This window comes from Ammospiza nelsoni, chromosome 7, assembly GCF_027579445.1.
Source record: "Ammospiza nelsoni isolate bAmmNel1 chromosome 7, bAmmNel1.pri, whole genome shotgun sequence".
NCBI classification, from domain to species: domain Eukaryota; kingdom Metazoa; phylum Chordata; class Aves; order Passeriformes; family Passerellidae; genus Ammospiza; species Ammospiza nelsoni.
This window is the reverse complement of record NC_080639.1, coordinates 16,870,267-16,896,000: the sequence shown is the minus strand read 5'-3', so window position 1 is coordinate 16,896,000 and position 25,734 is coordinate 16,870,267. Positions and strand designations below refer to the sequence as shown.

Genomic DNA, 25,734 nt, shown 5'->3' with positions numbered 1-25,734 from the left:
ATTAGATTCTCTATTCTCCACCTTCTGTCTTCACTGAAGGTATGCTTTAGATCAATGAAGGCTTTTGAAACTGCTACCAAGAAAATCAGGCAACATAAGCACCAACCACGTACAGGAAATCAGATAAAGCTATGCCAGTAAAAACCCTACATCGATATTAAGCTAAAACAGTATGCATATTTTCTTTTTGAATTGGTAAAATAACTTTAAGTGACAAAGTTCACTGCACATTCCAGATGATACCAAGCAGTGGACACAGAGTTGCTACACAGCTGCCTTTCAGTATTTAAAATACAGCATTGGGAATGGAGTCCAACCTCTAAAAAGGAGCAAAACAAGCAGTCCATACCATGAGCAAGGAATGTGAACTGGAAAATTACTCTCCTTTCACCCTTTTTTCATAGAGAAAAGCTTGATCCTGCTAGCTGAAAATAACTAGAGGAGAGGAAAAGACAACAGAAGTCCAGAAAATCTGGAGAAGTATCACTATCATGCTTCTAACTTGATGCAAAGAAAGAGAGCTTTATGAACTCACTCCTGCCTGAAAGAGTATTTGTTCCAGCTACAAGTATGTCGTGCAGACTTTAAACCAGGACCCAACAGTCCACGACTGTGGAGGCAAAGCTGTCGTTCTGATTCATCAGCGAGTCACTGAGGCCACGGATGTAAAATCATGTTATTAAAAAAGTAATATTAACCTTTTCAAATGTTACACAATCCCTGCTTGTAATTGCATCCTTAATACAAACAGTGCGGGACTTGAAATCAAGATTCCTTGCCATTTTATTAGGAGAATGTACCTAATCATGGAGGTTCTTTAATAGTAGACAGGAAAAGGAACCTCCTAGCACATAATCAGAAAATTTCAATTGGCAGTAAGATGCAGTTCTTAACTGCAAGGGCAAAGGTTTATTTAGACAATTCAACAGCCTAGCAAGTAAATTCATCGCATCCTGAAGTCCTTAAATTGAACTTGAATGCATCTCTAACTATTGTGTTCTAGTTCAATTGCAGATTTATTGAACTTAACAGCAAACACTTGCATATTTGGGAAAGCAATTTCTTCTCCTAAAGGGATTAATGCTAGAGACTATTTTGTCCAGTATTGTAGAATAGATAAGGCTTTGTTATTCCTTCAGTCCTCAGAGTCTGTGAGCCCCAGTGGATGGAGTGATTGTGACTTTGCTTATACCAGAACTGTCATGCTAGACCATACATGGCTTATAAATGCATTGACTTACAAATTTCTTGGAAACAAGTTAACTTTGATTAGTGTAACAATAATAACTTTCTCATTATTTTCAGTTAATTGGTAGATGTCCCTTCAGACTTTGCTTTGTGCTGGCAGCTGATGACTCCACACCACAGCATCACCATCATGTTCCACTAGCATTCAGCAACAACATCAAAGGGAAAAGAAGAAAGGGGAAAAAAGAGTTTCTAAGTGATTATGGTTCCTCAAAGCCTCCTCCTCTGTGTGTCTGCACTGTTATTGGCTGTTCTTCCAACTGTGCAACTCCTGAAACCTTGACTTTGCATAACAATTTCTCCTGACCCAAGACCTCGATTAAAAGTAGGCAGTAAACAACATGTTCATGCAATAGATGGCCTAGAAAATAATATACTGAGTAAAGGGATTTCAATTTCAGGCCAGGTAGCACAACAGCACAGCAGTTTCTTGCCGTTTATCATCACTCAGCTGCCTACTAAAAGCTGCTATTTTGACATATTTTAGGATACGTAATTTCTAGCTGCATGTACTTGACCACTCAAGACAGAATAAAAATTGCCATTTTTCATCCAGATTCCCATGTATTTCCAAACTCGTAGTGTTGTTCCAGCAGTTTGCTTTTGTCACAGAGGGGTCAGTGTTGAATAGGCACAGCAGGTGCTCCTCGAGAGGGGCTGGAGCAGCTCCCCTGTGCCCAGCTGTTGGTTCTGGGAACGATCACCCCAGGCATGGGATGGATGAGACTCACTGACTGCTAATGTGCAACCAGCACAAACAACACAGCCCTGCTCTCCACTCTGCAGATAGTCAATTAATGAACGACAATTCCTGAGATTAGGATTCTTATCTTGGTTATTTAAAGCAGTTAAAACAGCTTTGATGCATTGCATCAACCTTGCACAGGGATGACTTGAAGCAGTCAGGGTAGTGTGCCATCTATCAAAGCAACACCAAGCTTCCAAATGAGAAAAGCAGTATAAAGTAGAAATACTTTAAAAACACAGATAGCTTTATCTGCCCAATTCATCCACTGATTTCAAGTCTAGATAATCATAACAAGTATTTTTGAAGCAAAAACATAAAAGTCCCTGAAACAACTGAATTTAGTCTATGGAAAAGCATTGTGCCTGGTGTTCCATTACCTACCAAGAATTTAAGCAAAAAAATAAACACATTAAGCATAGATACCATGCAATAACTAATAATCAGAGTAGAAGTATAATATACACTTCACTGAACAACATCAACTCAAATTTTTTCTGCAAAGGTAGTCTGAAAATCTCTGGAACAAAGTTGCCTTGTTTGTCTGGAGGAAGATTGAAAGAAAAGACAATTTTCCCTTGAAGGAGAAATACTTTTATTAGATAGGGTGAATTATTAAAATGAATAAATGTTTGCAACAGTTAAAATAAAAGGACAACAATATTCTCATTTGTTTCTGCTAGATTTGCCCTTGTTTATGTCAATAGTTTCCAAGAACAAATCTAGAGCTATACCAGTTTCCATTCTTTATAACCACGTTTGAAATAGCCAAAACCTGAGGCTGTTTCCATTAAGATTAACTCCCCAGTCAATATCTTCCTGGTGTTTCAGCTTTGGCTTTTCTCAAAGTCTCATCCTTAACTCAGCAGCCAAAGTGACTGAGAAGCTTAAATATTATTTTCAGAAGTAACCTGGGTACACAGGAGCTAAGTGTTTGTGTTTCATCAAAAAGAGGTTACTACAATGATTACTTAATAGATCAATTTTTACTATTCAGAACCTTACTAGAGATGCATCAGGCTCGAATGGTACCACTAACAAACCTGGCCACAATACACAAATTACAGTTCCTAACAATCTTCTGTCCTTTCCAACTAGTCTGTTTTTCCTTTATGAAGTGATTTCTGTGACTCTTCATCCAGATGTGCCACTCTAAAGCCTCTGAATCTTCCTCACCTCTTTATTTTCTCCATGCTCCACCTAAGTTTGATCACTCGATTAAAAAAGCACCTCGATTTCTGATGATATTTAAATGCCCAGTCACAAAAACATTTCAGGATGTCATCATTGCACACACTCAAGGCTGAGCCAGAGGAAATGCACATGTGTGAAGATTTTGAATCCAGCTTGAGCAGAAAAACAGACCATTTAAAGAACTTCCTACATGGATTTCTTACCTCCCCTTCATCTCTCCACCCCTACTATGAAATATCCTGAGGAAAACTGAGACCCCCAGGTGGAAGTTCCAAATCCAGGCACTGTGTTTCAACGTCTGCCATCACAGAATGCTTGAAGCAAGCAAAGGGGAAACTCACACACCAGAGACCTTACTGTGGTATATTCAATTTTGGATTTTTTTTTTCTTGGTTTTGCTAGCTCTTCACATTGGTACTGTTTATATTTTTCCAGCTCAGTAAAAATATAAACAGTACCAATGTGAACAGCTAGCAAAACCAAGCAAAAAAATCCAAACAAGAACATGCCACAGTAACCTCAGAGGTCCCTTGACATGGAAACATCCTTTCATCACCCGAACACAGAGCTCCTACATCATCCAGAGCAACCCATGCACTAACAAGTGGTATTACCAAACGCATCATAACAAAAAATATTGCCCAAAGTCTGACAGTTTCACAAGTTGCTTAAAGGGAAGATTTTGTCCATTGAGTTTTCAGTCATATCCCTTCCTGCAAGTAGCTCCTGTAACACACTATATGAATTTTAAACCTCAAGCCTTAAGGAAGCTGCATTCCTCTATTCACAGAGTATTAAAAAGACTTCCTCATCTCCTCCCAAGATCTGCACTGCTCAGTCAGAGACAAACACTTCAGTGTAGGTCTTGAACCTACCCAAGGCTAAGGAATTTTGCCTTTCATCTGCCCTGGCTGTTGGTATCAATACAAAAGCACTCTCCTTACACCTCTGGAGATCAAAACACACCCAGCTGTCCTCACTTCCAACTTAAAAATAATTTAAAAAAACATCCTTACAGAAACAAAAAAGCATATGTGAAAGAGGGAAGTTACTCAGTTTATTTTCCCTTCAGAGTCATGTTATGAGCACTGCTCAAAATCCAACAGAACAGAAAGCAGATTTTAAAAAAAGAGAATTTCTTGGCTGAACATCCTGGGTGAGACCTCCAGAACATCTCTGGCTCTTTAACCTACAGACAGAATAAATATATATAAACTTGAGCTTCAGTAGTAAAGCTTCCACAGGGCTGCTACAGTGAACTACAGTTCTCAGTGCACTCAGCTCCTCTGGCAAGATTCATCAGTGACCTCCACTAAAAAAAGCAAATTTGAAAATTTCCACTGAGAGCTTAGCTAGACTTGGATCCCCGAGTCAAGTGACTAACATGGATTTGCTCACATCATACCACTTCCCCAATAATTTCTTTTCCTTTTAACTTCATGTCCTCTTCTTCAGAATCTCCTTGTAAAGTAATCTTGGCAGTAGAGAAGCTGCTGCCTCCTGAAAACTCCCAAAAAGCAGAGGATCACCATACTTTAACACTAATGTCTTCCAAAGGAGAAGAAATTAAAATTACAGTGCCATGAGATAACTGACAATCTGACACAGACATAGCTAGAGAATGGACACAAAAGCAATAAAGCTCCACACCAGAAGTGATTTTGTCCAGCACAACAAACACACCAATTCTGCCTCTCACTTGAACTGCCAATATAAAATGGCAGGAGAGGAAACATGAAGCAATAAAGACACTTGGAGAAGATGCAAGATCTTTAACGCTAAAAGGACCTTACAAAAACCACCTTCAAACAAAGAATCAACCAGATTGAAATTTGGCAAGCTTATATTCATAATAATACAAAGAATTACCAAAAAATAAAAGGACAAAGAAAGGCATTCTAGCTCAAGCACTTAGAGGAATAAAGCAGTTTTTATATGCCATGGTAGCAACATGTCACACACATTGTTTCCTTCATAATATTTTCTGCCTAGTAGTCTTTAAACACACACTGAAGAGTAGCAAGCAAATTTACTCAGAAGTCCTAAAATGAACACAATACATATTTAAGCTGCCAGTATGCATCTCTTGCATGACTACAGAAGCACCCAAACACGGCTTTGCAAAGGGGCCTTTGCTGCAGTGGGACTGCTGTGCTTTCCAAGTGCCTGTGACAAGGGGAAGTCATCTCCATAGCTTCTACTGCTTCTCCTCCACAATGATGGAATAAGAAAAAAATGGGTGCACCAGCTTACATCTACTTCTTAACTTCTGGGAACTATGACCTCCAGCTTTCTCTTATCCCAGGAAGGCACAACAGTAGGTGGAACAGGATCTCTCCTCAGCACTTGGAAGAAACACTACCAGCTCTAGAGCCAACAACACCTTGCACAAAAAAAAGCAACATCAAAATTTGCTCCTTGCAGACAACGCTGAGTAAAGAAGCAAATACTGTACCATTAAAAAATGCTTATTTCAGGATCAAGTCAGAATTGTGAAGACCGAGGTTTAAAACAATGCAATTTTAAATTGCCTATATACAAGAGAGAATAATGTAGGCTAGAGAGAGAGGAACCTAAGTGAAGTGCACAATGTTAACCACCCTAACCTTTCATCAAAAATAGCTTCTAGTGAGGAAGAGTCACAAATCTGGCACAGTTAGAAAAACAACAAAAACCTGCTAAGAACAAGACCCAGGTTAAAAACAAATCAGGTCATCAACTCATGAATTATTATTATGTATTAAAAAAGGTTTTACAAAGGTTTTAATAGCAACTCATTTTGACTTCTATAGATTCCTAAAGAAAAGGAAAAGCTCCTAAGGTATTCTAAAGCTGCTATCTGAAAATCATCCTGGATGTTTAGGGTGTTTCAAACACATTTTTCAAATGCATTTTGATCTTAATCATTAAATAAGCACATGGAGAAAATTAGCATTGAGACACAGCAATTTTACATGTCATGGAAAAAAAAATACAAACAAAAAAACTTATGAAGTATAAAAAGGTGACAATTAATTCAATAATTTCATGTCATGAATGACAAATCTTTTCTGAAATACTACAACAAAATAATCCCAAAATGCTTTCAGCAATGTCAAGGGTTGGGTCATTTGGAGAATTTTCTTTTAATTTTGTATCTCCCTAGGATCTCCATCACAAACTGCATTTTTGTTGGGGGGCGTTGCTTTGGATTTTATTTGTTTGTCTTTATCTCCAAAGAACACCTTAGCAGAAGCTATCAGCTTTGACAGAACACCAAAATTCTGGCACTGAACCATAAATTGACCATTACCATAAAAAGAACTGCTAAATGAGAAACTATGTGCTCAGTATAAAACTAATTTCATGCTTTCAAAAGCACACAGTGGCTTCTAGCAAGATAGTGGCCCTGGGACTTGCAAAGACAGATTGGCTAATACAAATGGTGTGTGTGCTCCTGGTGCAGTCTGCTTAGCCAAGCTTTACATGTACTGGCAGTAAATGGAAATTCTCGAATCTTCTGTCAAACAAATACACACTTATCTATAACTTTGGAGCTGAAAGCTATAAAACAGCTGCCTCATAAATATATTTAGCAGGAAAAAGCATGAGCTGTCCTAGTTCCTCAGAAGAAAAAAAAAACCACACAGCAGTCTTTACATAGTAAGCACAGACATTTCTATAGCAAGGAAGAAAAAAATTAATAAATATTTTTCAACATATTTCTTTGTTTTATTAAAAAAATACTATCAGCATACACAAATATCATCATATGAGGTCTCACCTCACCAACTCAATATTCACATAATAGCAGTGCTTAATAAGTAACTCAGCTGAACAAATTATTTTTAGTTCTGCTATGGGTGAAATTCTCAATAAAACCCCCTTTTTTTAAACACACAAGTCCAAAGTCTGTTTAGTTTACGATAATGCTTTCGAGCTTAAAGATTTGCTACTAGAACTTCACAGGCTACCTTTAGCACACTGTCTGTTCCCTTAAATAAAACTTGGTGCACTAAATCTCAAATTTAACTGGTTAGGGAGAAGCGACAGTAATTTTATACCCTTCTCAAAGAAAGCTGTCAGTGCAAATGAATTACTGGAAGCTGTTCTGGGCATGACACATCATAACTTTTAATATTAACAATGACAGACATATCTAATATGTCAAATCCAGTATACAATTTATTTTATTCTTTACTTTTTTAGTTTATCTGTAGAATCCGACAGCTCTTGTGTTTCACACACCATTGTAACCATACTTTGGGATTTAACAAGCCAGAAAGCAAGCTCTGGTAAGAGGTATTTATTCACACTGCTAATAAGCTTCTTTCTACAACAATAACACAGCATCACTGACATTCAAAAAACAGTTAAAATGCATAGGAAGTCACCTACTGGAAAGATGCCCTCTACAAACAGCAAGCAAGGAAAGGGAGCTTGCCACATATTTAGTTACTTTTAATACTGAAATAAGAAGAGAAGAAAAAGATGCATTATATGTCTTGCCTTTTTTATTATCCTTTCCACTGGAATAACTAAAACAGAAATGCACTGCACACAGAAATAATGCCAAACATGTAAGCATCCACTCAATGTCGTCGCACAAAGCAATTCAGTGAAGTTTAATAATAAAAGACAGACTCACCTCTACTGGGAAGCCCACTCCACATTATGGCAATACTATTCAAGCAGGTTAAACAGCAACCAAGTTACATAAACAAAACTTCCAGTATGTGACCAATATGATCTACGGTGCTACAGAGTGTTGGCTCCAGCCCTGCTCATCTGTGTGACAGTTCACTGCTATAGCAGAGCAGCCTCCAACCTTCCCAGATGCCGGCTTAGTGCACTGCTCATTGAAAATCCTTCACACGCTGGCAACATTTTAGGGAAGGACAAGCACACTCTGAGTCATTTGTAAAGAAAGCAAAGCAATTTCAGTTCTGTATCTTCGTGCCTACCGAAACACAGAGCCCTGTCAAACTAGAAGTCTGCCTGAATTTATGCTGAGAATCAGGCAACCCAAGCCTTCATTATCAATGCATGGAATCAGCTACAGAGATCAAATTCAAGCAAACCGTAAAAAAATAAAAGGATATGATTATGAAAGGCTCTACAGCTTCAGCTCCAAACCACACAGAACGAGGAATCATCTATCTAGACTGTGAAAATGTTAAAAATAGCTCTGTCTTTTCTACAACGAACACGAGACAGAGGAGAATGAGCAGCAGCCTGTATTGTGATGAGGTTCATTATTGGGGGAAGTGGGGGGGGGGGGAAGAAATCCAGCAATAGAAATTAATGATTCCTTAAAGCTTTTCTAAATAAGATTAATTCAAAATTATGCAAATGAGATAAGTATTTTTTAACCATGAAACAAATGCAGTCTATTAAATATTAAAAACCAGGATATCCATTAAAAAGTATAATAAATATTTGGGTGAAAACATTTAGAATGCAGACCCAACAAAGACCTGCACAGTCTAGCAGAGTAAATATTTTTACCAAAATAAAAACATCATTAAAAGCATGAAATTGCATGACCAATGCTTTCATTCTTTCAAAACAACATTAATTTTAAATTACTTACTATGAAAAACCTTCACGGCTTATTAAATTCATGCTATTCCTACTCCCATATGGACTTCTCACAATGTACATCTTTTTTATCTTTTCAGGCACTTCATAGGTTCTCTTTCCCCAGAAAAGTAAAAGAGCATATGTTGCAGTGCATACTCACACCCAGAGATACACAGCATTAAACAGATGTAACCACAACTAGGCTTTGAAGAAACTGAAGGACACAGGAGTTTTTTACTGTATTACCTGTACAGGTATCCAAATATACTGCTGGGTCATGAGACAACTACCAGAGAAATTTTGACAGGATCTGATCCCAGATGAGAAAAAAATACTATACAGAGAAGATAGCAGTTTTCCTTTTACAAGGTAAAAATAACAAACAAACCTGACTTCATTATTTTGTTTCTTCCAGTAGTTTTAATACAGAAATCATGGCTAGAAATACACACAAATAAAAACGTCTGAACTTATAGCTCCCTTTTCATCTCAGCTGTCTACACCTCTAAACTGTGGATCACATCCTTCAGTGAGACAGTGAAGAAATTCTTGCAGCAACATCAACTCAGCTGATTTAAGGCACTCCCCAGGCCATGCCTGAAGTGGTTAAATGACAAGGGATATGCTCCCAACTGAAGCAGAAGTTGTGTCACCACCACTCCTGCAACCATTCTCAGCGTGAAACCATAGCTTGTGAGCAGTTGTATTTTTGGTCCTAGACTCTAAAACATCTGATTTTCTGATGTCTTAAATGCTGCTTTTTACCACAGCATAACTGCCCTTGAGGAGAGGTTAAACTGTCCAGAAGGGCATTTTGCTACAAGAATATATCTATGCAAAGTAATGGCAAAGGGTCCTGAATGTACTGCCCAATTTCATTTTGAAATCCTTCCACATTCCCCACAAAGGACCACTGCCTATAAACCATTTTCTTCCATAATAGGTACATACTTTATTTTTTTGCTTAATGTCATTCATGTGTTCCCCATCTCCAAGAGAATGGAGTCTAGAAATGAATAATTGGCCTGATAACTCTTACCGGCTTAAAAACAGTTATGGTTTTCAATTTGCCATTAGGAAATTAGGAAAATTTTTGAATTTTTTTTCTGATTAACTTATCAATTACTTTAAAAAACCAACCTCAATAAAATAATGATTTCCCCATGTTTTTTCCTGAAGACTACCAGTGAGCGCAAGTATAATCGACTTAATATTTTTATTAATTTTACCAGTACTTCCACAGTGCATCTACTCAAAGAACAGAATATTATAGATATAGTCTGTAGTCATTGACAAATAAAAAAACAACTTTAATGTCAGTTCTGGGCCTTGATATTAACTCTCAACATCACTATTTTGTGAGGAGTATCAAGTGCCCACTAAGAATACAATAAACTGCCTAATTTCTATGATGACTTCCATGAAAGAAAAAACAGCAATTGTTTATACTAAATACATTTCATTCTGCAAGAAAAAAGTTATGTACCATTACCTATCTCTTAAGTAAATGGTAGAAGAGACTCAAGTGATGCCGAGAATGTGGTACCATCTACCAAATGTCATCTTGTTCAAGAAACCACTGAATAAGAAAAAAGCCAACATACCTTGTAGCAAGAAGTGAAATACAAAGAGTTTCTCAACAGTTCACTAGCCCACATTTCATTACGGACATGTAACTCTCTCTTATTATTTCTATTATATTGGACACAGCTTTGCTTTGTAGTGAGAGTATAATTTCTTTACAAATAGCAAAATGGATTTTACCAAGAGTAGGACAGCAAAGCATGGAGCACCCTCCATCTCATGAGGGAACAGAGAGGGGAAGCCCTGAGGAGTTGCTCCACTTTGTGGCCCCACAGAAGCAGCTTTCTTGAAACTGCTTTCTAAAAAGGTTGGGCTGTATGTAGGCAGCTGAAATGGAAGGCAGAACAAGTGCTCACCTTCTACTAGTCTAACAAAGGTTTTGGCCCAAGACAAAAAAAGAGTAAGCTCACAGTGCTCTCTAAAGATTTGCGTACTAATTCTATAGCTATGCATGCATGCATTTAATAGGACTCGGGCCACAAACTTTTTAAAGATACTTTTAGTTACTGCTTTGCATTCCTCTGAGTACTAGCTAGAATAATTCATAAAGATCTTCCGCAATAAAAATCGGATTATCCTTGTCTTGTTATAGATTAATGAAAGACAAACATTGACAAGGAATTGAGGACCCAGATCAAGAGGCTTAAAGTAAGCAAAAGTTCTGTATTCCATTACATTGGCACAAAGCAGTCTCAGATGGCAACTAAGGTACCTGTCACAAAGCCAGTCTCGGCCCATATAAAGATTATAACCTACATACAAAAACCTGCATTAAGGTTTAGATTCTTCTGACAAAAACCAAGGAAAACCTCCACTGAAATGAGAGCAGTGCACTGCAGATTCATTCTGTTGTAACCAACCATCGTGGGTCTGATCTAAGGGTATCTGGAATGTTTTCAGTATAATTTCTCGAAGTCCATCAATAGTCTGTTGAATTTTTTGGCTGAAGATACTATTCACGCTTTCTACCACTTTTTTTTTTTTTGAAAACTAATGCGCAAGTTAGCAATACAATCCATGGATCCTATCAAGAATAACCTGAGCTCTTGAATTATAAGCCTCCCTGCCTCCATAAACTTGATAGGTTGACTAGACTTAAACATTTATATAGCACTGCACAAAGAGACAAAGAAGCTCTTATCTCTGTTATCAAAAGTGGAAGAAGCCCTGCCTTGTCCAAACTCCCTTGTTCTTCTCCCATGCCTAAAACTGCTGTTTTACCTTCTCCTTTCCACTACTACTACTGGGCCCTTTTTGTGACCGGATTTAAGTCCCAAACACAACAGAAGTCTAGTAATTTACATATTTATTTTGCTGTATTAACAAATCCCTTGCTGTCACTGCTGTGAACCAGACCACAAAACTGTGTGTTTGTAACACCTCAGGAAATCAACCTGTGATTATTTCCTCAGTATTGCAGTGTTATTACTACAACTTGTAGCACTGTTCCTTACAAAGAGTCATGGTATAGGGTCCTACAGCATTTCCAAAACTGTCATGCAAGGTCAGAGATTTCAAGAACAAGAAGGCAGAGCTGCTGCCAGGACACACGGCATCCTGACATCCCAATCACACCTCCAGCCAGACCTGCAGAAAGATCGCATGGGCATCAATGAGTGTCCTGAAGCACATGTGCTCTTTAAAACAGCCTAGGACCCATGGAAAAAGGATTTTCCTTTGCCCACTTTTAAGTCCGGGCACTTTCTGTAACAAAAATAAAACTTCCCTACACGTTTCCAGAGATCTGTAAGATCTGGACTTTGACAGGCATTTCTAGTACACTTCCTTAAAACTACACCAACTGTTCCCACGTTACCATGGGGGAAAGAAGAGAGAACCAGGAGACTCACCAGGAGATACCACCCCATGGAGGAAGCAATGAGAATTCGTGGCGCAAAACCGGTGTCACCTCCGAGGAGGAAGCGGGAGGAACACAAGGCAGCCGCGCCCGGCATCCCTTGCCGGCGCTGGGAGCAGCCCGCAGTTCTCCCCCGGGGCAGCGCGGCTCGGCACGGCGCGGGGATGCTGAACGCGCGGCTCGGCACGGCCCGGCCTGCAGCGCCATCGCGTGGGGACCGAGCAGCCCGGCGCATCCCGGCGCATCCCGGCTCCCAGCAGCCCTTCCCTCGTTAGCTGGCTGGCAGCGCAGAGGAGGCGAGCAGATTTCAATCAGCCCTGAGCCAAGTTCGTGCCCTACGCCCAGGACTGCAGCGGGCGCTCAGCCCCTGCTCTCAGCAGGGGCCAGGTGGATTCCAGGCGCCCAGGAGGGCTGGGATCTGCTGCAGGCTCCAGCCCGCTCACTGAAAAGCTTTAAATAGGCTCGCTCCAAAATACATCTCCCTATGGCTGCAGGAAACCACCCTTTCTTTTCCTTTTTCTTCATAGGAAATACATGAAATAATTTCCAACTTAAGCTGCAAGGCAAACATGCACTTTCTGACTTTGATGAGAGTTTATTTATGTCCTGCTGACAGCAGCCTGTCTGTACGTCTGTGTGCCTGGCACAAGGATCAGGATGGCCCTGGGAGTGGCTGCACCAAGAGCCATGGGGGAATGGCCGGTAATAAACAAGCACTAACAGGCAATAGGGAAGGCTCACCGTGTGCAATGTATTTTCCAAGCAGAATGCTCTTTTCTTCCGGTTTTCAACAGCAATGTAAATAAAATGCAAAGTTCAATGAGTGGATCAAATCACCAAAATTACCTAGTGTAACGCACTGATTTCTTGATTGCGGCAATATGAAGAAAAACAGCTCTTAAATCTTTATTTTCTATTAAATTTCACTTGCTAGGAGGTAATTTAAATTGCAGGTAGAGGTACAATAGCAAGAGAACTTGTATACATCAGTAACTGGCAAGGCAAGATTAACTAGAAATAGAGGAAACTTTTTAGAAAAATCTGTTGCTAAATATATTTTAAATCCTATGACAATTGCACCCTTACTCTAAATACAAAGAAGTAGCTTTAAACTCATCTCTACAATTATATTTAGATTTTAAATATATAAAAGCCTTTCATCTATACAATTAAAGATATCCTTTCCAGGACCTGGAATCCCAGGCATCAAATCTTAATAAACATTCCAATAGTAGTACAAGGACCATTACCAACAAGTTAAGAGCAACTGAAGTTTATAGTTGTAAAGCACAGTAGAAGTCAAAAATTAAAAGGACATTTGCTAACAGCTGAGGGCCACCTGTCACAGAGAGGACCACAAAACAGAATGACTATGAAAATATATCTCATCTCCTAACAAAGTCCACCAAGGAAGAGCTGGAGTCAGTGATCCATCCATTCTGTCACACAGAACCACAACAGTTCTGGCAGGTCTGTAATCCTGGTTTCTGAAGGGTCAAGGAAACTTTTCAGTCACATATATTTTACAGTCACCTCATTTTCCAGGGGGAATATTACTGATTTCACATTTACCTATTGAACACAGAGGAAAAACTCCAACCTGACACTGGATGGAACTTTTATAGGAAGTTTCCTAAGGTGTGCTGAACTGTTCACTACGTGCTTTGTTAGAAGGGTGCAGCTATAACAGTGAAGTATGAGAGAGGCTACTTGCTTCCTTTGCATCTGGAATAATACCTATTCACTGGTGAGGTGAGATTAATATAATTGCTCTCTTGCCATCTGCACAATTAGTTCTGTTTACAACGTTAGCTGAAGAAACGGGAAAGGAAGACCTCCATTACAAGAGGTAATAACACTCCAGAGGACATGGATTAAAACTGAGCCTGGATAATGTCAATTTAAAAGAAAATTAATTTCTAGTTATTTTTGGAAAATGTTCTTTGAGAACTACATCTCAGTAAATCTGTTCTCCTGCTAGTTCTTAAACAGTATATTAAATTGTTCACATAATCACAATAATAATAAATTGTCTATTAGAAGGCATTTCTTTCTTTTAAATGCTATGAACACAATGTTCCTCAGCTATGAAAAAAAATGCTTATTTCAACATGCACCAGATAGACCAGCATAACTAGGACACAACTAATTGTCTGATATAAAGATCAGTGAACTAAGTACAAAGAAACATGAATTTTAACACCCAAGCTATGCAGTAACCCCAAAGCATGTGCTCCAGCAAACATACTTGAATTCTGAGCATCAGAGCATTCTTTGAGTAATGGTGCCAGAGCATCAGCTGTGATCCCCAGCAATGTCAGCAAAGGCATCAGATGAAGGGGTTCAGATAACAAAAAGCAACAAAAATAGAAAATATTTTTCTATGTCTGCATTGTAGGTCCACACACAGAGGAATCATAAGTCAATCATAATGTCTCACAGATATTCAGGTATTTTAAGAATGCTCACAATTATTTAATCTAGAAGTTGTTCAATAAGAATTTCATCTTTTGAATCACAGGTCTTACACAACTGATACTCTCACACTGCTTAGTTCTAAGTCAAACAAAAGTAAAATTCAGTTAACAAGAAACAAAATTAGAAGAAAAAGCTAAACCTTTCAATGCAGCTTGATTGTTTCTATACAAAACAAAAGAAACCAAAGCCAGGGTCTTAACGTGACAAATAAAAACAAATACTACAATAAAGAAAACTTCTTGTATGAAGATTCAAGATCTGTTAGATTTTTCTCAAGTAGCTATGAACGGAGTCTAACACTAAAATAAAAAAAAAAAAACCAAATAAACAGAAGGCATATTATGTGCTTTATATCTTCACATTATGCATGCTAGATGCATTTTGCCCAAGACTTTTGTTTTTCCTAGTAAGTAAAAGGTCTTACTTAGAAATATTTCTTACTTAGATGTCTTTTCCAACCTAAACTGATTCTATGGATAGGAGTGGTTAAAACCTGGAGGGCTGAAAGCAGAAAAAATGAAAGGGCCAGGCCTGTAAATTCCAGCTCTCCTCCTCCATCATTCCACTACTTGATTTCATTTTAAAGTTTCTCCTGTACATGTAGCATCCCTCCAGAACTTTCTTTTGGGAACAAAAGCAGATGACAAAATGTGTAAGTGTTTGGATACACAAGAGTTACTTTCAAAGAGACCAGGAAAAGAAATACACCAGTAATTCTAAACATGGCAAAATATTATTAACTACTAGTACTAATCTATATTAAGTTTAATGGTTATGTTGGGCAGAGAAGGTAGAGCTTAAAAGCTTCCTCAGAATTATTGACCAAAATCCAACATCTCAAACTAATTATGTACCTGCGCTGGTACTTGCAAACAAAGTGCCAGGAGCTGTACTTGTAGGGACTTTTCCATTGTTTAGCTGCTTCACTCTTTTCAAGTGAGATTTCCCGTTGTAATGAACTTGAGCTTGGGCTGCAGAGTTCAGCTGTATATTGCACACTTCACAGAAGGAAAACAGTATCTTCTTCTTTTCTTTGCTTAATTGGTAATCCTGTCTGTCATTCCTCAGTCCTTTTTCTTCAAAGGTCCGTAGAGCAGCTGGTTGATTCATAATCCCATCTTCAATGATGTGGTCAGGACTTAATGGACGCTTCATACCTACAAGGAAAAGAGACAATTTGTTACTAGAGAGCAACAAATCCTTACTACTAAAACTGCATTTTCTTTTTTAAAATGCTGCAATACATGACCCAGTAACCAGTTCTAACAAATAAGGTTCCAAACTGCAGAGGCATTGCTTAATATAGAAATAAAAGCATTTGTGACACACCACAGAGCCCAGAAATAATAAGTTGGCAATGTATCACAGTCTGTGCACAGCAACTTGCAACAACTCATCATTTTGTTAAGCAAGCTCTCTATTTTAAAGCAGATTTATTATTGCATCTGTAGCGGAGGTTAAGATAATTTCCAAATACATTTCCTTTGCCTTACTAAACACTGGTGCCAGAGCTTTTTACTTTCCAATGACTATAGCAGTGCCCACTGCTTCAAATACAATTATTCAACAAAAACAATGCCAGCAAGAAATCTTATGGAAACACTGGAAGACATCAGACTGTTCAAATGAGACTAATGAAGCCTTGCCACTTTCACATACATCCAAATCTTCAGCTTCATACAAAGACTGCATGTTATCAATATTTGTCCATCAATACCTTCACAATTGTACAGCAGAAAGTCAGCTAAACATCAGTCTTGTGCAAACTACACAAAATCATGGTAAATGTGAGTTCCTGAACAACAAGCCAGGAGCCTGAAATATTAACTTGCCCTAGAGAATTAAAAACCTCATAATCAAGCTGCACAAAGTACAATTTTATATATATAGGCAGAAAGTCCATATTTCATTTAAGGAATGGCGCTAAACCAGCAGAGAAGAAATAGAGGGTCTAGGGTAACTCATATAAAAATCATTCTGTTTTCTTAGCTACACAAATTGATGTTTATTCTTATCCCCCACCACCCAAATACTCTGGATGGCCAAAGGCTGGCTCAGAGAGCAGTGCACAAAAGCAGCTCTTTGCAGGCAAGAGTGCAAAAGCAAAAGACTTCAAACACAAGGTCCCTTTTCCAGCCAGGGAACCAGAGCAGCACAGAACTTTGTGTACATCTACCACCCTGTTAGGCGGGAGCACTGAAACACAAACTTTTAAACCAGAAGTGGCAGTAATCCTCCCCAGAAGAGTGCAGCATTCACAAGTAACACTAGAGTGTCTCTCATAATCCAGTTAAGTTTACTACCAAGAGAAAGTCTGTTCTGTTCCCTGGCACAGGGCTGTACACAGAAAAATCTTCAGAATGTAGTCATTTATATGGTAGGATAGAGTATTTCCTCACATTCCTAACCCATGCTTAACATTTTAGCATTGGTACAGATTCCTTCAAGTACAATTCACTGATCAAGTATGGCAAATAGACTTCATATCTTTCTTATAGATAACAGTTCTGTTATCAAATAAACAATATTAACAATACATTAAGGTATAAATCACATCAAATAAAAATAAAACTAATTATTAAAAATAATCGCAGTGCATAGGTACCTAATTAATAAAAAAAAATTACTGGTTGTCCTAAAAACCTAGGCTACAAACTATCACACTAAATCATTTAAGTGTAAGTATCATATTTCAAGGCAAGCAACCAAGATCCCTGACTCAGCTGAGCTAACATTTTCATCTGAAAATTTCATCTCACTTAGAGCTTCAGTATCTGTTTTTTTCAATGTATTTTAAACCATAAATAACCTCCCCTAGTCCCTTTGTTTTCCATAACTTATTTCAACATCACTGTTGTGACTTTTGCTCTCTGAAGTAAAATGTTATGAAACAAAAATTCTTTTATAAGTTGTACATACAAACCATTATAGAATAATAAAATATGTTACAGTTTAAAAATCCTGGCCTGTCAGAAATCTTGTACATCTGGCTGCAAACAGAAAATAATCCAAAATATCATTCAGCAATTATTTCAATCATGTGTAAGATCTTAATGAAGCTCAGTTGGTCTGGATACCTCTAAAATTGGCAGAAGCAAACATCTGTATTAGGAAGCTGCATGGAGCAGAAGGAAGACTGATGGAGCTGCCTGTAAGAGCACCAAAGGCTTCCCAAAGCACCGGGCTGGTACTGCATTAGCACTGCGGCACACGACATGGAAACTCCTGGACTGCAGGGTTCTGCTTCCTTTTCTCCAAAGGAACAGAACCTTGGTGAAGTCTGAGACTGCTCAGACTTGCTCAATTATGGGCCAAAGCAAGGTACCTGGGGAAAATGAGAACATTTGCCTCAAAAGTGCAGTCCTGACATCACCAAAATATTTATAAACATGGATGCACCCAGAAAGAACAACTGAGCACAGCAAGGAATCACACGCTGCACCTGCACCCTTAGGCATCCCAGCTGCCAGTATGGAAAAAAAATTAACCTTCAAACAAATAAAAACAAATGACTGCCAAGGTACACTCTTAGTTTAACAATAAAATAACTAGAAATTCAGTTTTACTATAAAGTTGCATTCACCAGACAAATGAGTCCTTGAAGCAATCTCTTGCTACTAATTTAAGAATTAAAAACCACAAGCTGAAATTTTGAAACAACCTTCGCTGCCTTAAGCTCCGCATCTAAATTAAAAGGTGGTCTGATTATGAGCAGCCATGACCTCCCAAAAACTGATGGGAGCAGCAGATGCACATCACTTCTGAGAAAACGCCTACACTGAGCATAGGAGGGCTGGCAGCAGCACACTCTGACCAGTCCAACCCTGGACAGAACCCCTATGTGCAGCCAGAGACAAGACCATGCCAAGCCTCAAATCTGCTTGTTCCTTACAGAAATCTCAGCCCTCATCCTCCTGGGATTTGGAGATCTGAACATTTGGTAAAGCAACTCACTTGTGTTTGAAAAGCTTTGCTTAGTCTCTTCTAGAGTTTTTAAAAAGAAAACATTGGTGGCAAACATACGCCGAGACTTTAAAGTATGGCCATTTTTCACACATTAATACTGATTTTACCATAAATGAGCACATCTTTTGGTGTATGTATTTGTTCAAAAACTAAACAAGTTATTACACGCATGGAAAGTTTCCACTGTTTTCCAAATTTTGTCTCCTTCCTTTCTTCTTTAAAGTTCAGGTTGGGAAAACACCTTTGAAATGTCATGGTTCTAGAACATCCCACACAAGTACAGTTCTGCATTGAATCAGTGTTAAGAATCTCACCATGAATGAGGTTTATCTTGCACAAGCTAATCTTTCTTTAGAAGGCTATCTATCTGAATGCTTTAAACTTTTATGAAAGAAACACGTACATACACATTAATTTGTAATAGGAACAAAAAAAACCACAAACAAAAAATCCCCACAAATCAACAACTTTGTTCTTATTCTTCTAACTTTTTAGTCACTCAAATTTATGCAAGCACACATCTGACAAGTGTTTTTCTCTTTCAAAAAGAGCTTATTCCTGCAGATAGGTTGTGAAGAGTTCTGGGTGGTACTTGCTCTCCCTCCACCAGGGGTCAGATATGAAACAGAGCCATTTCATTCCTCAGGTTCACACATAGCTCAATAACATTATCACGTAACAGAAGCAGCTACTTGAGACTACAGTCAGTGAGCTGAGAATAAAGAGGAGTTTCATAATCATTACATTCTCTGAAACCAAAAAGTAATTTAGAGTAATTGTTATAGGTAGGTTTGTGAAGTATTTAGAAGTTGAAGAGTATGAGTAAGAACAAGAATGAGTTCATTAAAAGGCAGAAGGGTTGGGAATTATCACATTGAGAAAATATTTTAGATCAATCCTGCAAACTCCCAGTTCTGTATTACCTTAATACAGCACAGTGTAAGCCGAGTCCTAGCTGCAATTGATACATAACAATATCCACAAATTAAAATTATCTATACAAAAAGGACGTGATTCTGTGAATCACACTGGACATACACATTGCAAAGGTTGTCACTGTATTTACTCAATAAAGATTAGACTCAAAAATTGAAAGGTGAGAATGGGAAAACAGAAAAAACAAAGCAGGAAACAGAGAAGAGCATCCATATATCCAGCTGAAATGATCCAGAGAAATGTTATGTCTGTGAAGGGATTGTATGCCCCATCAGTCTTGCTCTTTCAAGAACAAGTCATGAATCAAACCAGATATACTAATTTTTCTTCTGACCAACATCATAAGAGGAAGCAATGTACAGTATAAGACCTTCTCAGGTATTTGACATAAACTGTTACCAGACTAAACAGGACTGCCCCTCCATCACATTTCCTCCCCAGTACACAGAACTGATCTATCTCAATAGATTCTGCAAACAATACTGGAGCAAGAATAAGTTAGTGATTTATGACACCACATTAAAATTCTGAAGTGTAATGAGATACCCTGTTAGGATTTCTGAAAACACATCTCCCTCAGCCTCTTACAGCAGGCAAAGAAATCTAAGTGTGGATATCCTTTGTACTTGAAGCTCAAGGCAATTAGCCTTTCAATTTGGCTAGCTAATTTACTTTTAAACAGAGTTGTGCTTTCAGAGGAGCTACAAAGAAGTATTATATATAGTACAGTGCTGCAGGTGAGAATGTGCAAATCTTTACTCAAAGGAAATAAGCTTTGGTTATCCTAATGAATTAGTGATGGTTACATGATGCATTCTTTTCCTGAGTGCTGGTCTAAACTTTTGCAATGCCCATTCCTAATTAGTTCATACTTCAAAGAACCACTGTGCTCAAAATGTAATTAGACTGCCTTTCCTCTGTGGATCTGTGCCAGGTAAGCAAAAAAGAAAACTTATTTTAACAACTTACATATGAGCAAAGAGAATTTTCTCCCTTAGCTTTTGGAAATAATCAAATGAGCTGCTGAAGACATGGGAACAAAAACCAAAATTAACTGGCTTTCTGTATTGTTACATTTCCAAATTGTTCATTTAGACAGCTGGGAGAAGCAGGGTGAGAGAGACACAGGACCCAGCCTTGTTTTGTAGTCCTCTTGATCATCTCCAATGGAGAAAAACTATCTCTGCACTGAACTAGGGAAGCCTGAACACATGCCTCAAGAGCTGTGGCCTCACACTGAGCAGCTATGATTCCCTACTTCCTCATCTCTCCACAAAACATTTATACGCATCTCCCAAAAGAAAAAAACCCAACGCCAAAAAATACACAAACCAGCTTTGAATACCTCCAGAGCATTATTTAAAAATTTACTAGAGCTGTTTTTTACGAGTCTCATGACCTTTATTGTATTTTTAGAGACTATTTCCCAAACACAGATAAACTATCAAGAGGCATATGGTTTGCACCATCTGGGCAACAAGTTCTTTTGGGATACTGTGGTGAACAGCATATGCATAGTGCCTTGTGCACAGTATCCTACAGAGTTAAAAAAAGCACTAGAGACTCTTTTGAAGCCAGCCTTGAAAAATCCCCCATATGTTTAAGGGACCTGTTTGGTTTCTGAAGATGTGTTCCTCTTTCTTTCAATACAAACCCAAACAGAGAACTGCCATGTTTAATCCTCATCTTGTTCTGAAATTCCTCAAGGAGACATCATATTCTGCAACATGTCCACCTGTCAAACTATTTATTACCCACCCATCCATACCTGATCAGCTCTTGGCTATGTATTTCATCTCTGCTTTCAAAATACACGGCATGTTTTTATTCAAAGTTACAGTAAAAATTGGATGGTTCAAAAAAGTAAACACATTTTTATTTCTTAAGACAGATAAAGAATAATCAATTGGTCACAGTACACAGATCAAACTGGGCTAAGTAATTTTTTAGCTTTTATTTTGATGCTAGTTTATCAATAAAAAGAGGAATAGAAACTCAGCTTGCTTTCATTGTGCATGAAAACTTTTGAATGGTAACAAATGGCAGACAGCCTCTTCACTAACACATTTTAGAGCATTTAACATTTGAAGGAGATTCTCTTCAAACTATAAAAACAGATGGTTGTTTCACAACACAAACATTAGTTGTTCAGCACAAGGTAATTCAGAAAACTAGAAGCATTCAAGTAGCTAGTGTTTTGCTTTGCTTTACTGCCTTGAAATTTTCCATGTTAAGGAAACCTGAAAAGTGACCTGCTGCACAAGACTGTGAGCTCAGCTAAACTGGAGTAAATGAAATGACTCTCACTGAGGTTATCAGTGACTGCTGTTGCTTGAGCCAATACCTGCAGTTAGCTCTAATTGTAAGGTTGATCCTTTCCTCATACTTACAGATTTCTGGCACTCTTAGCATTAACACAGATCTATTTACACATCAGTTTATTTGCCAAAGAGATGTATCCTCACCGGACATAACACATCCGACTGCTGCCAAGCAGGCTACCCAAGTTTGGAGTCCAGACAGATATCCTGGATTATGCTTCAAGACAAACAGATAGTTCTACAGAATTACCATAATACCATTTTGCTTGATGAACCATTTGACAAGTTGCTGCCTTCTACTCAGCAGTATGTCATTAAACCAGGGCTTACCTTCAGTTAACTTGCACTCTAAGCAATCTTAGCTAATTACAGAAGAATATTTAGATGCCCAAATTGTCCAACACGTGGTTTAGATGTCATTTTAGACATTGTCCTCCCCTACCACATGCAGAAACCTATCAGGGAGAGTAGACCTTCCAGGAAAATGGCTACTCAGCTCCCTTAGCTTTCTCTATAACATATTTTTTTAACAAATCCTTATAATGATCCCGATATCAACAGTGCCATCCCTGGTATGAGGTCTGCAACAACTCCATCAGGTACCCCAGAGTCCAGTCTGTCTTTTAGAGTCCTCATAAAAAAAAAAAAGTCCATTTCATACCAGCCATCATGTATCTGATCCTATTTACATCCTATTTCATCCAGGAACTCCAGTTTCATGTTAAAGACCTAAATCCCAAGTATACCATATCTGTAAAGCAACACCCAGGAAGAACAAAAAACCAAATCACAAAAATAGAGAGACTTATATTAGCTCTTTCTTGGATATGGGCAGGATTAAAATGTTAAACATGCCCAAATGCCAAACACAGGGAAAAAAGAAAAAAGAACAAAGAAAGGAAAAAATCAAAATAAAAAAATAAAATAGGATACCTTAACAGATTGAACACAAAAATTACAAGTTATTTTAATAGCAAACGCTTGATTTTAAAAAACTAAATTTTTCCAAGTAGAAATTAGCCAAGTGAGTTTTCTTATGCATATTTTCAATTTTGCCCATTTCCATAATCTGCTTTCTTGAGACCAGGGAACTGTATTATCAGTTGCAAATTTAATAAATAAATTGAACGATAGTGCCTCTAAAAATTTTCTACAAAGTTGCTAGGTTAAGATTTTTACTTGTAACTTTCAAAGCATTGGATCCAAGTCTATTTAAATCAAAGGACTCCTTGTATTTATCCCTAGTAAAATACTGACTAACACAACATTAATTAAATATATCTCCATCAGATTTTACAGCTTGGAAGAGATGAACACAAACCTATAAAGGGAAAATCCTGTAGAGGATATAGTTTCAACCTGTGTTCAGGTTGCATTATTTCTGTGTTCAATAACAAAAGGACCACAGAAAATAGGGGTTTTTTAAACACCACATTATTTTTATACATTTAAGAAGCTTAAGAGAACATAAAGCCAACTGCAAAACACATGGGTTTTAACTATTTAGACAAGTGATTCAAGATGTAAGGTACTTCTAGTGAAGCAACTATTTTATTTATAAAAACGGTTGTCCGTGGCATAAACTTGCAAAAATAAAGATGAAAACCTGCTGACATAATCTGAGGTTCCCACAGGGTATTTGCACCTGGCTGTTACTTTATCTTGCTTGAGCACAATAACATTTGAAAAGTAAATCAATCTTTGGTCTCAAGAAGTAAAAATAATTTCCTACCTTCTTAAAAATATCAAGAATTCATCTCAGCACAAAAGGAAGCCACAACAGAAAGTCAGGCCTCATAGATGGCTGTCTTCTCCTTAAGTCTGACAATGCAAGGAGCTGAATAGAAGTTGTGCTGGAAATCATTAATTCAGGATAAAGTCCGGTAATGCTGTGAAAGCACTCTTGGACACTTTGATGATTGTGTGAAAATAATAGCTGGGCATGAACAAAGAACACACCACATTCAGGGAAAAAATGTGAGATTGAGATCTATCAGCTTGATTGGAAGCACTAAGAGCTCAAAGAACAGAAAACTGCAACCATGATGAGAGGAAGTGGATGTCAATCCTAAAGTGCTCCTGAAAAGATGGTCCCAGATTAATCATCATGTATAAGGTACTGTCAAAGTCTGTGTAAACAGCTGATTCCCTTTTGGAACTGAAAAAATATCAAAACCAATGTTGCTTTATTGTATAGAGGGACGTTACATCTTCTTTATCTTATTAATTACTGAAGTTTTATGATCAAGTTATAAGAATATTACCCAGCTGGTAGCAACAGACCATAAGAATATTGGATCACCTAGTCTGAAGCCACCTGCAGGCAGGCCAGGTTAAAGTTAGCACTGACCTGAACCTAACCTTTTGCTTCTCTTTTCCCTGTTTAAAGGAACAAAAACTGACTGTGTTTTGTGCTAACACTGAACTTGGAGAGATGTCTGGTAAAGCTGAAGATACAGCCACTCCCTTATTCCTCCTTCTTATGCACAGATCTCTCTTAAACTAGAGCTGCCAGTCACCTCAGGCTTTAAGCGACTGTTGCTTGCAAAATCCATTCTGAATACCTTATTCCACACTAAAAAACATGTCTCCATTCATAAAAAAGAAGAGCCAGCCTTTTACTAGTTTTGCTGATCCAGAAACAGGACATGCATGCGCTTCCATGCTGTAAATAATCCACTCTGCTATCCCCTCAAGTAAGAGCCATGAGAAGGACTGCATTTGCTCATACAAATTTAGCAGACACTCCTCATTTCCAGCCAGTGAAACCATATTATTGCTTTAATCTCATCTGGTTTTATAAACTTTTGGACCCTAATTCTTACATTTTAATCTGAAGGTAGTACCTAAATTAAGAGTTCATGTGGCAGATTGTTTGGGTTTCTTCCTTTTTGTTATTCAATTTGTATAAAGTCAGTATACCACTTGCATATCATATTTAATAGTCAAAAATACATGAAGACACTCAGGCAATATATTGCTCTACCACAAAACCTCTACACCAAAGGTCCAATGGCGATTCCAGAACCACTGAATTGCATAAACTTGTCCCAGCACATGTCACAGTTGAGAGTGCCACAACACACAGAGCACCACCATGCAATTTCAGAAGCCTTTAAGCATTCCCCCCAAACAGAGTAACACCATACCACATCAGAAGGCTTCAGGTGTCTGCCCATACAGAGGACCATCATGTCACTTCAGAAGGCTTCAAGCATCTGCTCTTTCTTGCTCTTTTGCCCAACCTTTTATACCCTCATGTTGATGCACTGCACCTGTGTGCCCCTCATGGCTCAGGCACTGCACCTGTGTGCCCTCTGCTCCCTGTGGTGGTTGGTCAGTGCCCCTGGGCACTCCCTGGCTCGTTACCTCCAATGCTGCTCACCTGTCCTGCACAGCTGCACCCACTGGAGATGAGGCTCCCACAGCCCCACTCCCAAGTATCACACACTGTGTAGCTGCATAAACTTTTTAAGCCCTGCACTCCTGTATATATTCTACACCAAGTATTCAGGAGGCACTGAAAAAAATAAGTCAAGTCAGCTATTTGAATTGCTAAAGTAGAGGTCACTTCCTTCAAGTGTTTCAAAGAGCTCTGCAAACTCCAAATAAAGAAGGGCATGGACCTGCTGGAGAAAGTCCACAGGAGATGGATTAGAAGACTGAAGCTTTACTGTCTAAAATATTCTACATAAATTACAAGCAGCCCCTCCAAAATACCAGCTCCAAATAACATTTCTCAAAGCACTTCTCTTCAGGATGGAGCTTAGTGCATAGAGCCAGGAACAGAGAAGATGAGGCAAGTGGCCTGTGGATCTCCTTGTAGTTCAGACGTCTGTGTG

General features: G+C 38.3%; 1 protein-coding gene across 5 annotated transcripts in view; it reads right to left on the bottom strand.

Moving 5' to 3' along the window:
- The window catches only part of ZNF385B (zinc finger protein 385B), a 149,978-nt gene that overhangs the window by 101,215 nt on the left and 23,029 nt on the right, over positions 1 to 25,734 (bottom strand). For 3 of the 5 annotated variants that reach the window (XM_059476454.1, XM_059476455.1, XM_059476457.1), the window contains exon 2: positions 15,524 to 15,826. In XM_059476454.1, coding sequence (XP_059332437.1) covers positions 15,524 to 15,826 — 303 coding nt within the window. Of the gene's footprint in view, positions 1 to 7,814; positions 7,964 to 15,523; positions 15,827 to 25,041; positions 25,085 to 25,734 lie in introns of those variants that run through there. The other 2 variants (XM_059476456.1, XM_059476458.1) reach the window with 2 other exon arrangements.